Below are 16567 nucleotides of genomic sequence, written 5' to 3'. Positions count from 1 at the left end.
CCATCTGCCTCACTGTCCTTACTTTGTGCATTTTGACACACACACACACGTGCAGACACACACTCATGCAACAAAGCAGGGCAACGAGTGTTAACTGAGTTGAAGACAGAAGTAGTGGTAATCCCTGAACCCAGTCAACAAAGCAACCAAAACCTTGCACACACACACACACAAACAAACAAAAAAAAATTGTTACACAAACATGTGCAAAGTAGTAAAGTAACCAAGAGGAGGAAAGAGTCATCAGTCCAATTATGTGCTCACACATATACAATAACACAACGTGCAGCTGAACCTGTAAAAAGAGTTGTGTAATTTTAATTTTTAAAAGTGTAATTTGATGTTGAGGTGAATTCCCAGCAAGGGAACTCGTGAAAATCTCTCATCTCACACAGACACACACAAATATGTCTGTGGCAATTCCTTATTGAATGTGGCCTGCTGGTTAAAAAAAGGTACTCATTTGGGAGTAGGTCACCGCATGCATTTCCACTTTAATTGGAGAGGCGCTTTGACAAAGACTGCTGTATACACACACACACACACACTCACAATGACACACCAACACACTGACAGAGATAAGCACACACACACACACAGACAGAAGCACTCTCAGACTGGCATGCATGCCCACACACAACCACAGTGATAACCTCCGGGGCGTAGCAGCCTTTGACAGGCATATTCGCACACTACATACACAGACACACACTTGCATGCTACTCACAACCATACACACTCAGCCAACACAAGCACCTCATTACAGAACTGTGTTTTGTTATTAATTGTGTCATTAAGCCTGTGCAGAAACTAGTGTAATTGAGACACTAGCCTCAATTAAACTTAATGTGGAATGAAATACAATCAAAATGTATTGTAAGCTATTAAAACCACAGACTTAACATGAAGTTGGATTTAAAGACTGAGTCCATCATGAAATACATTTTGAACTTTAAATACAGTTTAAGGGGAAAGGTAACCAGTAGTGGAGGCTTAATGTTGCTCCATGAATTGGCAGAAACATGAAAGGCAGTGAGAAAAAAAGACCAGTAGAGAAAGAGATATTAAGAAACAGAAACATTAAAGGAAACTTGGAGTGCCCTGCGCTGTTTTTGCACTGACATTAATTTGGCTGGTGGATGTACTTTTCTCCAAAGTTAGGATGTTAGATAACAAGGAACAGGTTCAAATCTACTCTGCCATTATTAATAAATATTTTCCAAAACATAACTGGAAAAAGGATTCAGATGGACACAGAAGGATCATGTGCTACTCTGTGTTTGTGTAACAGATTGCTGCTACATATGAACACTTTGGTGTAATAGACAGAAGCAGTTTATATAAGCCTTCCATGTTTCAGCGGATTCAATTAATGACCACAGAGAAAAGGCTTTAAGAAAGGACTTTAAGAAAGGAGTTTAACTGGTGTTTCAGTGCTGCGTCCTGGTGTAAAAGCTATGTATTTAATCATCTCAACAGCCCGAGTGAAGTCATTCTACTTATTGTAGTTTATCTTCACTTTAAAAGTTTGTGTGGCCGTGTAAATGGGCTCAACTGAATGTAGTGTAAACACAAAGTAAAACTGAGTTTAGAGTTCAGGGAGATTGCACAGCTATATATTCTGTTTTTGCAAGGTTTTGTTTGACTCAGAGCATGTGGATGAGTTAATACTCATCAAGGTCAAGGCAAATGAAAGAACATTCCCTCCATACAGACACAGCTCTATGAAATGCAGCAAAAATGTCTTGCAACTGCAAAAAAAGTAAAACTTAATATCAGAGGCATCAACAAAATATAAAAACTCTTATTGCCACCAAGATGGCTGCACAAAGCAGCATGCTGAGACATTCACACACACCCACAACGACATAAATGTGCACGCACACACCTGCCAGTGGAGAATGATGCTCCAGATGAGCCCAAGGATCAGTTTGTGATTCCCATCAACAATGTCTGCCGCTCCAATATTCACCAATTCAACCTGCAGGAGGGATGTGACAACAGACAAATCTCATTACAGGGATTATTTTACAGAACACAAGCAGGTCCTCCTACCTACTCTAACTCACAGACTCCAAACCTTTTTGGTTTGTGAGTCCTTAAAATGAAGCAATGGCTACTTCCTTGATTGGTTCATTCAGCTCCTGTCAAAACACAGCAGGCCTGTCAAGCCTTACATTTCTCAAGCTTTAGATTTTCACATGTTGAAGAAATGCATGGGGCTATAGTGAGTGTGATACTTGTTATCTAAAAGGTTACAGTACAGTGTCTTTCTTTTTTTTTTTTAACTAAAACCAAAAACAGAGCAAAGGTATCTATGTGTTCTAAAACAAGCTGAAAATATTAGCATGTCTGGCTAGCTTATTAACCTTGCAGGTCTCAGAGTCCTGCTCTTTGGGCCTATAGGAAAAACTTACTGATAGCTTGGTTGGTGACATATTGTTTGAAAATATGAATAATGAAATGAACAGCAAAGTGAACAGTATAATGGTCTCTTTTTATTTCTTTAATAATTTCATGACCCTTTTGATTTATCTTTGGAGACTTTTGGGGTCCTTACCCTCTGGCTGGGGATGAATGATGGGTAGCTTATCCTAACAACCCTGGAAACAACTAGCCTGGCCTTTTTTCCAGAAGCCTAATATTTTAAGCTCCCTGTAAAACTGCAACTTGTTTTTACACTTTGGATTTTGTATGAATTACACAAACAAGATACAGTGTGTTAATCAGTTAACTTCAGAGGTGCTGGTAGATGGATTTTGTTACCTTAAGGTGGAGCCAGACCAGCCATCCCCTGTTTAGCTAAGCTAACTAGAATTCAGAGACAGTAACATAACCGAGAGGGTAAAAAAGAGAAATGTTTTTCTTCCACAGGAATGTGAATGCATCTCAATGAGACATAGTTAATGTTTAAGGAAACCAAATTGAGGAAAAGAGGACAAAAAACCCAAAAGGCTGTTTAATTTAAGCCTTTAACTGTGACTGATTTATTTCATGTATAGTAATGGAGTCATATTCACATTATATTAAACTTTCATGCACACTCACGTCAGGATAAAGGGAAAATCATATGTGTCGGTGTGTGTGCACGCTTACATTGTTCTTCTGCAAGATCTGCAGAGCACGGTTGACATTGTTCAGTGAGTGAACGCGTGTGAATCCTCTCTCCAACCTCACCTAAACATGCAGATGCACGCACACACACAATCACACACACACAGACAAACCAGACAGGGGAAAGTATTGAAACATAAACAGACCTTGCTCAGGGGCATTCATGAGCGCTACAAACAGCCACATTACAATAGAATTCTGTGTGTGTGTGTGTGTGTGTGTGTGTGTCTGGAATATGACTGTTTCTTGTTTACGCTGACGTTAATGCTGTGTTCACACCCATGTGGGACAGAAGACAATGATGTGATAGTTACACCTCACACAAATCAACTAAGAGGGCAAATTACAAATGTAACTAACACTCTGAAAGAAAAGTTATTTATTGTTACGTCTCTATGATCAGCAGTTAGTGGTGTGGATAATTTTTTTTTTTGCTTTATATAAAAGTGGTTCCCAACTTTTTTTGTTTGGGTTAGTTTGCTCAAGTCTGCACAATTACTCATGTATTACAACCACTTCGGAGTAGTTGAGTGGCTTGTATTTTCTTGAAAAGCAATTAAAAATAGAGATGATTTCAAATACTTGGAAAGCTGTGGATTATTTTCAACAAATCCTCTAAACTAAGTGACCATATAGGTCGTTTGTGCTTACACTCGGACATAACCCCAGCGTAAGGACCTTCGTCATCATGGTAAAAACAATACAACGTGTAGGAGCTCATCCACAGCAGGAATATTGAAGCTTTGTTGTCATGGTAACAATAAAAGATGCAGTTAAGGTTGCAGAAACGTCACAATTTGAAAGGTTAGACTCAAAAACAACATGGTTAGGTTTTAAAAAAGATCCCCTGCCCTCTTCCTTTGTTCCTGTCATAATTTATACAGCCACTATTGGTCACCTAACAATGAAAGGTAGCTGTAAGTCATAATAGGCTGCCTGCACAGACAACTTTTGGGCTTGTTTTAATACAAGAGGACAGTTATTATTTCCAATTTATATTACTCCATGATTCTCCATTACATTTTTATTTTTCACTTTAGTCTCAGGTAACTGACTGTAAACTTCTGGTTTAGAAGGCTGGTGAATTGAAAACTACATGTAAAATAATCCACTGTCCAGTAATGATAAAAACAAATGTGACTGTGTACCTATCAGGCCTAATCCTTTTTTTGTATTTGGATGTGTGTGTGTGTGCCTGTTTATACTGTATATTCCTCTGTGAATGCATTTATACCAGTTCATGTCCTGCCAGCCCCTCCAGCAGCTCCAGCAGACGTCGTCCATCACACAGGTCTGAGAACAGATCCTCCACAGGTGGTTTCCCTGTCTGAAACACACACAAACACAAAATTATTAATATTTTAACTGAATCTACTAAAGTGAAATGATTCATGATATTAATTCTGTTTCCAGAAATTCAACATGTTTATTACTACTAAGCTGAGTTAGATTTGTTCAGTCTGTAAGTCTCTAGAAGCCCTCTGATGCACGGCTGCAAAAGCAGAAGCATCAGCTTTAAAACAGCTAAACCTGTGCTGAGAGCAACACCCGTAGGAGGTGATTTCAGGTCAATTTACTTGTTCCATGAGAAGGTCAAAGGGGACAATTCCCGTACTGGAGAAGCTGCTCTTCACTGGCCAAACAATATCAGAAAAGTTTGGAGTACAGAGACATCTCATGAGTAATCACAAACCAGCCCTGCGTTAAATGTGAAGATAACAGTTAATACCCAAGAGGTTGCTCTTTATCACTGCTGACAACTCTTGGATTACAAGCTAGCGGTTACTTCACATTGGAAAATGCTGCAGGGCCAAAGTGTGAGTATCTTTTGTGGGCCTCAGCCCACAGCAGCTAGAGTGAAGAGGAATTCTGAAATATCCCAAAACATCAGCAGTCAGAAGCGAGAGCACACAGTTTCTGGAGAAATGACTCAAATTCACAAAAAGAAGAAATTTAACAAAAGCAAATCACATTGCAGCTGGTTCCAGGCAGAGGAAGCAACAAAACTATTTTACCCGGTTTGGGAACTGTTAATAAAATGAGTCCTGAGAACAAAAAACTAAGCTATTCACACATTTCTGTTGAATACATTTACACAGATAGAGGAGTGTACCAGTGTCTAGTGTATAAGAAGTTATAGAGGATATGTTTGAAGGTTGAGAGCCGCACTGTACTTGAAATACATGTTAGTGGTCTATGGGAAACTATATCCAAAGCATTTCAGTAATTTCAACCATTTATTCATTGCTTTTAGCTAACAAATTCAACCATTTCTATTCTATTCTATTCTATTCTATTCATTTATTGAATACGTTTAGTTAACACACTTAGTAATTTATCCATTACTTTTCGCAAACACTTTAAACCATTTATCCATTGATTTAAGCTAACAATTTCAATCATTTATCAAATAATAAATAATTTAGCTAACATTCTCTGTAATTTATCCGACTTTTAGCTAACCCTTTCAGCCATTTATCCATTGCTTTAAGCTAACAATTTCATTTATCGAATACTTTTAGCTAACTCTCAGCCGTTTATCCATTATTTTCAAGCTAATAATTTCAATTATTTATCCCTTACTTTTAGATAACAATTTCAACCGAAATTCATCCGTTTACCTATCACTTTTAACCCGTCGTGTTCTCAGCATAAAGAAAACAATATGGAGGTCAGTGGAGACGTCGAACAATGGGTGCTCAAATTCCCGCCGCTGAGCTGTAGCGCTGTGGTGTACAGTACCGCAGCCCACCACGCGAAAACGTGCACGCGCGCTTTACGTTATGGCTCGTTTCTAAGGTTACGTAACCGCTGTTCTAAACGCCAGACCTCGCGAATAGTTTAATCATGTTGACAATATTACGTTGCAGTCAGCCAAACATCAAGCTAAGTAGTAGATACAACGGATGTAATAGGTTAATTAACGCAGCATTAAACAATACGGGCGAATGAACACAGCTAGCTTGTGCCCAGCAAGTGAAGCCGCATTGGAAACATCCGCTGAGGAAAAGTCTGAGTGCAGGCGGTGGCCAAGCTCATCTAAGGGTTATGAAAAGGCAGCAAAGCAAGCTCACACTTCCTGCATTTTTCATTTCACTCATCAGAGTGAATGATGAATGAAAGGATGCTTTGCTGCCCTTTCATCTTTACTTGTTAACGAGAGCTAGGGGGGAAAAAATAAATAAATTCATGGTGCCATTCAAAGGTTACCGGCAACTTTTAAGGTGGAATGTCTTACATGTTACAACGTTATGAATCAATCAATCCACCTTAAATGTCAATACGACAAGTCTGACTTTTTTTCTCTCTCTGTTGCAGGACATACTTTAGTGATGACTGACTTTTAACACGCAACTCTCTCAACTCAACTCAAAACTGAGCTTAACATTAGTTCACCAATGTTTTGACATGGCTTAGGAAATACTATTAGCAGCCACATAACGTGGTATTTTTTATTTTTTTTTAAATAAAGTCTGAGAAACATATCTACAGAACAGGCTTCACAGTTAGACAGGTAAGATGCAGGAATAACTGTTCATTAATTCATTAACATGCTCACATAAACTATAACTTTCATCTTCTCATTATTTTTTCCACAGTGTTCTCCACAGGGCTACAGATCTTAAAGCTGATCACTTTCTTCTGTTTAACTTGGATATTGCACACGACCTTCACACGTGCCCTGATTATTAGAGGTGTCATAACAGATTTAAGATCAGCTAATCTGAACTAATTTTTCAGCAACACTTGATTTAACATAGTGAGCAGCACAGCGGCATTATTTGAAAATGGAGAAAAAGCCTAGTGAAGTAAGTAATTATGAGAAAGTGTTGGAAGAATTGGTAAAGACAGGAGAGGGACGAGGATATGGACAATAAGTAAGCAAAATAAAGACAGCCTTCCTTTCTTCTTTGTGTTTTGCCAGCAGCATCATGTACAAATGGCATCATGAATCTTTCCTGCACTGTTACTGTCCTGGCTGCTGTGGGAGAAATTCTCTTTTCCTGCATCCATCATGCATTATTACAATGACGGCTGCCATGTAGAAGTCCCCACTCCTGCATCGAAAATGCATTAGCACCGGCAGTGAGACAGAAAGAAAGAAAGCCAAAAAGTGGAAATGACCCAGTAAATTAATAAATAAATAAATAAATATGGCAAAAAATAAACACAATATCAAAGGAAAAGTGAAAAAAGAAAAAAATCATGAGTAATTCAATTATCAATCTTGTGAGAAACGTCTTCCTGTCATTCTCTCTCATTTTCTCACATTTCCTTTTCTTTTTAAGCTCTCTCACTCTGTCTTGTATTTTGTATTCACTGCCCCCCACACACTCTAATTTCCTCACATTTCTCTTCCCTCCTTATTTTCCTCCCTCTGTGTATCTTTCTCTTTTTCCATTCCTCTCTGCCCTGGACCTATGCCTCTCGGCATTGTCCTAAGACTCACTGTAATAGAGTCATTCTCCACACCAGGGCAGTGTGTGTGTGGGTGTGTGTTGGCAGTAGATGTATTATTAGGAAAAGGTTGCGGGCAGTGTGTGTGTGGGTGTAGATAATAAATGAAGAAACCACACCTAAACACAGATTAAAAAAAAAAAAAAAACAGGAAACAAGGCACAAAAAGGCTAAAAAAGAGGTAACATGCACATTTGAATATTACTATAGCAGAGGAGAGACGACAACATGAACACACACACACACCTTTTCATTCTTCTTCCTGCCCACTCACACCAATTACACATCTCTCTCTTGTCCATTAAATGGCCTCCCTCATATTTCTAGTACGCTCTAACAATGAAGACAGTTCTTCAGGTGTACTCCGGGCTAAGTTGATGTTCCTGTAATTACAGCTCCTAGAAGACCTGCTTGAACCTTGGTAACTGGTCTGTATTTGGACCGAGGAATCATCCAAAGTGTACACACACACTGAGGCGAGGTGACAAAAATGTATTCTGTTCACAGACTCCATCCAGGGCAGATGTTTTATTGGTTTCACAGCAAATCAAATCACAGCGTTTTCTTCTCTTCTTGCTGTTTTTGTGGTGGTTGTTGTTGTTGTTGTTGTTGCGTGAACATCAGACCGGCGCACTCTCCGGTGCCCTTAAATCTAAAGACTCTCAAGTATCATTGAACAACATGAGCTGGAGGGGCAGTTGCACCGAATGGCCCTGACCTCTGACCCCTCCCTGGAGAAGTGGAGTGAAAAAAAAGAATATTCCTCTAAGCATCGGTGAAGCCACATCACTCTGACACAAGATAGATGCGGATTTGTGATAACTAGTCCGAAGACCACTTTTTGGAGCTAATGGGGCTGTGCTATTTGATCTATACACTGTTTCCTTCAGGATGTTTTTCAGCAGCGTGCTGATGTGCCAGGCGTGTATTTGACACTCGAGGGGCTCAGATAGCTGTAATAATAAAACTCAAAGAATGAAATGCCTCGGCACAGACACTGCTTACACTATTTTCAGTCAGTTCTTCAGACTCCGCTTAAATAAATTTGTGTTTGCATCGCTTTTAAGAAGTTAATCCATACATTTTTAGGCACATGACTCTCACACGATATATATAAATTTCTCAAAAACGGTTCAAGCCAAATTTTACTTTATATGATTAAACAAACTAGAACAGTTTTATAAGTTAGGGTTCCTATTTCCTGGTGTAATGCCCCCTCCCACAGCCCTGCAAAAAAAAAGAAAAATGTCTGTGTTTCAGTAGATTTTTCTAAACTACAGTTTTTGAGATAACATGAAGGGCAGCCTGTTCTCTGCATCTGCCAAAAAAAATAAGTGTGAAATCAAAGGCGTGCTCGGTCCTGATTTCAAGATTTGTTTTAGCACTTGCGTATCTTTTTATCTTCTTCCAACACAAACGGAGATTTGCAGCCACAGACGAATTCAAACACAGGCACATATACACACGCACAACCCCACTGATACACAAACACAATGCCAAGACCAACTTGCACACATATACATACACATATCCTAATCAAACATACACATTTTATACCTGCCTAACTATACTGTTTGTATAGGACAGAAATGATCATGACAAACAGACACACACAAGCACATTTTCATCTTCAGCAAACAGTGATGGCAATGAGCACAATGACCTCTACCAGCACGTGACCAGAATACCAAACACCGCTGACTCATTTCTTATGTGTGTGTGTGTGTGTGTGTGTATTTAACTGTGTGTTAGTACTTCAGTGTTTTCTAAACCAGACTTCTCTTCTCCAAGATGATTCATTCTGAGAGTTAGGACAGGGTTTAGCTATAAACGACAGAATATTAAACCGATAATAGCAACATCTAGTCTGTTCAAACTCTGAATCCATTTCTTCCTCACATCTGTATCACTTGCATGTGAGAGTGTATCTCAGAGTGTGTCTGTCACTGTCCATTTATTCCGGTGCTTCTGTAGGCGAGGGCACACTGTACTTGACTATCAACGCCACTGCAGATTACAGCTTAGGTAAAGTAAGTATAGCTGCTTTTTGTGGTGTCCTGACAATCATCACCCACACTCAGCAGCAGCCTGAGTCAGCTCGCCAGCCGCAAACTACAGCTCCTATCACATCCAAATTCCTGCCTCAGTCAGAATATATTTGTACGTTTGACTTGGGAGGTGCAGCTGTCAAAAGCGTATGAATTTGTTACACATCATATTTCTACATCTGCTGTATTAATTGATTAATTCTGGTTTCTAAAAATGTAAGACCACATGGACCAACCAGAGTATTTTTGCTATGGTAGATGCGTGGTTTGGACATGAATCCACAAGCTAAAGAAATAATAAATCCATCTGCGGTTTGACAGTTGTAGAGGAAGCCAATGTCTAATCGATCGGTACAAACCAAGAACATGTGTATGTAAATTATTTAGTAACACTGGTAACATATATGAGCATCAACACCGGAGTGTAGGGCAATTTAGACAGTGAAAACCAGTTGAGACTGCAGTTTGTTCTGCTTGTACCCCCTGTGTACTTTGACAGTTCATTAAATCCACTACAAAGACACAGTAATCTCACAGTAATGCCCCCAGAATACTGCTCTATGTCTCCTCTTCACCCTGTATGTACCTGTTTGTGATCAATGATCAGTTCGCTAGTAGCATTTCTACTGCTGCAGTACTTCTACTCTCAGCTGCGTGCGTTCAGTCTTTCCATAGAGAGCATTATTTGTTCATTTCTCATTCATTTTTCATTCTTTTCCATCCTGCCTGCTTAGACAAACAAATAAATAAATAAATGAGAAAACCAAACACTTGAGAGCAAACACTGCGTTTATCACAAGGTATAATCTGGGTTTGCTGGCCGTGCCCGTCCATGTCAGACACAAACCCACCATCGGCTCTGGGAACAAATTAAAAGCAGGGCTGTTTTAATATGTCAGCCTCTGTAATTGAATTTTCTAACAGGTCCTCTTGGGCGACTCAACTTTAAATCACAAAGCAGACAGATGAAAAGATGGGAGGTAACTAGCACAAGCTGATACGAGGACAGGAGACAGTTAAATAAAGACAAATTTGCATTTTAGCGACTGAGTAAACTGCCGACTGAAAATGATCGCTCTGCACAATTTTTTTCTTAAATCCGCCTACCGACCATTTATCTTCATTCTGGAAGTGCCTGGATTGCGCTGATATAACAGTGACATACTAAATTTAATGATAATTCAGAAGCCAGTGGCAGATGAATGGCTGCTTTGAGTCACTGCTAATTTTCTTAGCAACATCAGCTGTTAGTCCACAGTTAACTGATTCATTTTGTTAGCATCACAGGGATGAATTGCAAAATTATGGACACTGCAAAGTTTTATTCCGAAGGAACACAGGATGTGACCTGGGACAAAGTGTCCAACTGCCAGTGGGACTGAAGACAAAACAGCCAATCACAAATAAACTCACCCCTACTTCGCATTGTGTGACATTTTGTTCTATCAAATTAAGAATACATGCAGAAGATTTGAGCCGTGTGCATCTGCAGTCTCAGTTCCAAATAAGAATAGGAACAAATAACTGAACTGCAACTAACCTGAGACTAATCATAGTAACCATGGTAATCATGGTTTAGCTGGTGAATACAGCCATGTACATGTAAGCTGAGTCTGGAGGTAAACTAGGTAAAAAGGGGGGAAGGAGAATAGTTGTTTATCTAATTTTACAGAACGCATCATTACAGAACGGCTTTCTAACCATTACACACACACACAAAAAAAGAAAAAGCAAACAAAAGACTGCTTTAAAGTTTGCTCTGACAAGATGTCAACTGGGATGAGCTCCAGAGGTGTTCAGCAGCGCACAGTGCTATCAGCAATTTCACCGGCAAGAAGCTGTGAAATGTATCTGTTTAATTCATATCTCTGAGCATTTCAGGCTTTCACTGCGAGCTACAAGTGTGCATGAATTAGTAATACACACACACACACACACAGAAAAACACACACATACACAGTGATTTTTCCACTCAAGGATATTGCTAATTATCGTTTCCAGACAGATTTTGCATTACTTTAAGCGTCAGCATTTAACACGCTGTCTAGTGTCTTGTCCTGTCCAGAATGAAACAGATTCAAATGCTCTCACTGCTTCCAAATACTTGTGTTTCCAGACGAGGTTATTTCTGACTAAACCAAAAGATTTCACACCGATTTCATGCTTTTGCCACGCTAACTAAAACGAACATGTCATCCGGTCTGAAGAGTGTATCATACCTTGAGGTGGTTGTATTCCCTTCATTTTTCAGCCAGTTAAAACAAATGGAAGGTTCTTGTTGGGGAAATGAAGAAGGAGAAGCTAGCTGATTTGTGTCATCAGAAAAAGGAAACGGTTTCCAAGGAGAGAAACAATACTGCGCTGAACCGTCCAACACAAACACAACATTATCATATATATTGTCCTTGCACAAATGCACACAAAGAGTTGCAATGCAGGGTGGTGACCCTGTTTTTTTTTTTTTTTAATTACCATGAAGACAGATTTGCTGAAGGGTACATTATGTTTAGACTGTGTTTATTTTATAAATTCATGCTTATTCATACAAATTCAGACAAACCAGTAAAATTTCACTGAGTCACTGCTTATTTCTGCATCATGGTGGGAGCAACAACCACACAGGACAACTAGTTTTTAATCAAAAAAAGTCACCAAGCGACAGACGGTCTCTTCCACTGACTCCAGCCTCTGTGATGTGATACTCCATGTAGGATTAAAGGAACTCGCAGAGACACAGATAATAGTGATGCGTCATCTGAACACTCGCAGCCCAGTCTCTTGTCTTTCTATCAATTATTCCCTTGGCTTGTTTTTGGGGGCGCTTCGCTCAGAAGACAAAAACCTGTCAGTAACAACGGCTTTGAAAGCTGCTGTCACTGACGCTTTATCGCAGTCCTGAGTCACACATTCACATCGGGACAATTTTAACGTGACATATGGACTGAATATTTGATTCAGACGGGATCAATGAATGAATATAAAGATGGATGACATGACAGCTCCCCAGAGCTGAAGCCACAACATCTCAATCTCCCCCTAAAGACTGCCTAAGAATAACATACTATGCTAACACACTGATGTTCAGCAGGTATGATGTTTAACATCTTGGTGTAGCATGCTAACATTTACTAGCTGGTGCCGGATGAAAAGTCGAAGCACCACCAAAGTTATTACAATTCATCCTGAGGGCAACATGAACGTCTGAATTTAATTTCATGACAATCCATCCAATAATTGTTGAGATATTTCAGGTCTTATTTATATTCCTGACAGGCCAACACTGCAACCCCTGGAACTACGCCGCTAGCAAGGCAAAAAAACGTAAATTAAAACAGAAGCTAGCCCATCTGCACACGATTTTAGGGCGGATGAGTCAGGGCCCCGCAGGTTTTTACTGAAGTAGAGCACTATCTGATGAGGAAGTTTCTACTGCCATGTTTACTGTCCCCTGAAAACCCCAAACATTACACCTGTACTAGGTTTGTATCAGTTCACGTGTGAATGTCATGAAGGCATAAAACTGCCCGACTCAACTTCATGCAGTACGACTTAAATTAGCATTTAGATTTAAAGTTGCTACAAGGTCCTGCCAGAGTGCTGACATGAATCAGCAGAGCAAATGATCAAGCCGGGACACACGGATGAGTCCGAGGGTCTGCATTCTTCAGGACAGGTGAGCTGACCAACGGGACAGCATCCCACAGAAAAATAGGGGACAAGAGGGGTGTGATTCTCACGGGCTTTACAGGAATTTATGTTGATTTATTTCCTTGTCAGAGCAGAGAAGAAAATTACGGAAGGTCTGAAGAAAAAGAAGTGAAATGATGTTTCTATAAAACTGAACTGAACGAAGTTTTGTAGGGAATGAATGAAGCTGCGTTTATAAAGCTGAGGCGTGTACGAAGCACACAACTGTCACACCAGAGACCAGGTCTCGCATCCAGAGTTTGTGGTTGTGTTTAGGCAGCACTTTGCAAAGTGTCCTCGCTGCACGTGGACACCGAACTGCAAGATCAATAACAAATCGTTTTCTCAATCTCTGACAATTATAATGTAAAGAAAAATCTATCTGTTGTTACTTATCACATGGATACTTTAGTCCACTTCAGGATCCTGTGGGAATTGGGACATTTTTCTAATTGCTCAGGCTGTTGACACATTTTGATCTTATCTTTGCAAATAAATCTGCTCCTGAGGGGACATCTAAGTCTGGTTTCATAAAAAAAACGGAAGTGTCAGAAAAGTAAATTACAGCTGACACGTTGCAGCATACGCTGCACTGGAATAGAATCAGCTGCTGATACTCTTGAATAAAGTACCAGCTGTGGTTGGTAAACAAGAAAAAAAAAAAAAAAAGGGAAAATCTCAGTTCCGTGCCCTGGTGACAGATTCTCGTATATTCCTGAAGAGCCTCTTTTTATGGTTTGCTGAGTAGCAAATCACACTAAAGTCAGACACGATGCTGCTTCACTGCCAGCCGTCTCTCCGGCTTTCTCTTCCCATACCTCTCACGCCTGTCGTTACCAAACCTTCAATCTTCCGCCATAACTTGTTCGCTCTGCCCTCCTGTCCCTGTCTGAACTTTTTGTTTTCCCCTCACTCATTCTCCCTTTTTTTCTTCCGCACTCCTTCCTTCTTCAGAGCCTTTTCTCCCTGCCTCCCTCCTTTCATTTTCTCCCCTCCTATAATCTAGCTTTCTCCCATCTGCTGTCTCACTACATTTTACTCTCCTGAGGCCTGTGTGTGTGTGTGTACATGTGAATGTGTGTGTGACAAAGTCATCTATCTAGGATGGGATGCTCATTATGCTTTGGTGAGTTTGGATGGATGAGGAGATCTCTCGCTCTTCCTCTCCTGCCTATCTCTACCTCTTTTTCTATCTATCTCCTCACCCCCCACCTCCAAATTGTCTCCCTCCTTCTTCTCACTCTTAGTAATGCTTGGAGGGGATCAGGCAGGCTGGATGGACAGGAGGGGAGAGGAAAGGGGAAAGAAAGATATGAAAGGGGGTGGAAAGAGAGGAGAGAAGAGGAGGGAATAGCCGTGGAGAAGGAATGAAGGAAAGAGCACTGAAGAGAAGAAGAGGGGAAGGAGGGGAACAGAGGACAGGAAAGAGGACAGAAGAGGCAAAGGGAGGCCAGAAAAGATAAGGAAATCAGAGGAGAGAAGACGAAAGGAAAAGAAGACAGGAAAGGAAAGAGAAGAGGCCAAGGGAGGAGAGGAGTGAGAGAAGAGGAGGCAATGAGACAAAAGGAAGATAAAAGGAACAGAAAGAAGGAAAGAAAAGAAAGCAGAAAAGAGGAGGTGAGGGAAGGGAAGAGAGGACAGTGAAAGAGGAGAGGAGTTGAGAGAACAGGAGAGAACAGAAGAGAAGAAGGGAAGAGAAGAAGGGAAGAGATGAGGATCTCTAGCCTGTTTGTCCTTCACCAGGCTTTAATCATCTGGCTTAGATCAGACTCTGTTTCAATTGCTTTACTCACACACACACACACACACACACACACACACAAATGAGAAGAAACATGCACACATACTGTATGCACACACACTCACCTAAGTCTCCATCGCCATGGCAACGGCACACCTCTAGCACCCTTGTAATCAACTTTGAAAATAGGAATAGAAGTGATGTGCTGGCACGCACGGAATACACACACCACAAGTAAACACACACACACTCATAAACACTGAAATGTAATTGGAGTTAAATTTAAAACAAGTGATTCAGTCCCGGACGGGAGAGCGACTAACTGAGTTACAGGACAACAAAGTGCACCAGACAACAATCACAAGCAGCAAAAGATAAAGAGACGTGACGGAGTGCATTTTGGGAAAAATACATTCCAGGTTTTCTTTAAACAATCTCAAAAACAGAACCTGAAAAATGTGCAACACTGTTGTGCTCTCTGGTTTTTCTCTGCCCTGGCTTTACTGAACCAAGTCTCCGGAGAGAGTGGACGTGGCGGGAATAACCCTTGTGTGTGTGTGTGTGTGTGGAAATGCCTTGAAAATTGTCTGTGACTCTGAGAGACAAGCAGGAAACAGCCCTAGATGAAAGGAGGAGGGGGCGGGGGGGGGGGGGGGGGGGAGAAAACAACTCCTTTCCTCCCGTTCATTTTCTTCTAAAAATAGGAGGACTGCATCCCATGGGACGTTAAAAAAGAAAAAAAAAAGGAGGTGGACACGCTCTGGTAACACACACAGGCTTTTTTGGATGATAACTTTTCCATTAGGAGGTCATTTTCAAAAACAACAAGAGGGGTTCAGAGGAGTTCCAGCGAGCTCTGTAAGCTCCTACAGATGCTGGGTCATTCGCTTGTTAGAACTGGACAAAAAAAAGTCTTTTTTTCTGAAAGGATATTCTAACTTCTTTTCTGTCCCCTCTTCTCTACAGTACATGAGAGACAGTGATCACAGTGTGTGACCGTGAGTAAGAGACCGGGAGAGTCCGGTTTCGAGGCTCCGGCAGTGTGTAAACAGGAAAAGATGATGCAGAGGACGGGTTGGATAACGGAAAGGAAACAGGAAGCTGTCTTACCTTAGCCAACTGTGAGTTTACCCATTTTGTGAAAGTCTTCTTCTGAACGTCTTCTCTTTCATCTGGGACAAGAAAAAAAACACAGACACAGTCAGGAAAAAGAAGCTGTAGCTACAGTGTATGTGTGTGTGTGTGTGTGTGTAGAAGTGGTTCTAAAAGAACATGAAAGAGACACACACACACTTTGACAAATACCACAAGTGACTGGTTGACAATCTAACCATGTTGAACTGTGTCTCTTTGGAGATCTAAATCCAGACCTCCGTCTCTCACTCTCTCAAACACACACACACACTTGCACAAACACACACAAACAGGAACGCAAGTGGTGCTTAGCATGATAAGAGGCTCCACTAATCTTGCTCACGGCTAATTGCATCCTCATCGTATCAATCAGCGTGCCACTTAT

The 16567-nt window shown here is 40.6% G+C and overlaps 1 protein-coding gene across 3 annotated transcripts in view; it reads right to left on the bottom strand.

The window, feature by feature from the left end:
• dmd (dystrophin) overlaps positions 1 to 16567 on the bottom strand; it is a 198804-nt gene that overhangs the window by 118572 nt on the left and 63665 nt on the right. For all 3 annotated transcript variants that reach the window (XM_041032423.1, XM_041032420.1, XM_041032421.1), the window contains exons 2-5: positions 16159 to 16220; positions 4349 to 4441; positions 3097 to 3177; positions 1889 to 1981 (exon numbers count right to left, since the gene is read on the bottom strand). In XM_041032423.1, the coding sequence (XP_040888357.1) occupies positions 1889 to 1981; positions 3097 to 3177; positions 4349 to 4441; positions 16159 to 16220 (329 nt within the window). The remainder of the gene's footprint in view (positions 1 to 1888; positions 1982 to 3096; positions 3178 to 4348; positions 4442 to 16158; positions 16221 to 16567) is intronic.

This window comes from Toxotes jaculatrix, chromosome 24 (assembly GCF_017976425.1).
Source record: "Toxotes jaculatrix isolate fToxJac2 chromosome 24, fToxJac2.pri, whole genome shotgun sequence".
In the NCBI taxonomy this organism is placed as follows: Eukaryota; Metazoa; Chordata; class Actinopteri; family Toxotidae; genus Toxotes; species Toxotes jaculatrix.
This window is presented reverse-complemented; position numbering and strand designations above follow the sequence as displayed.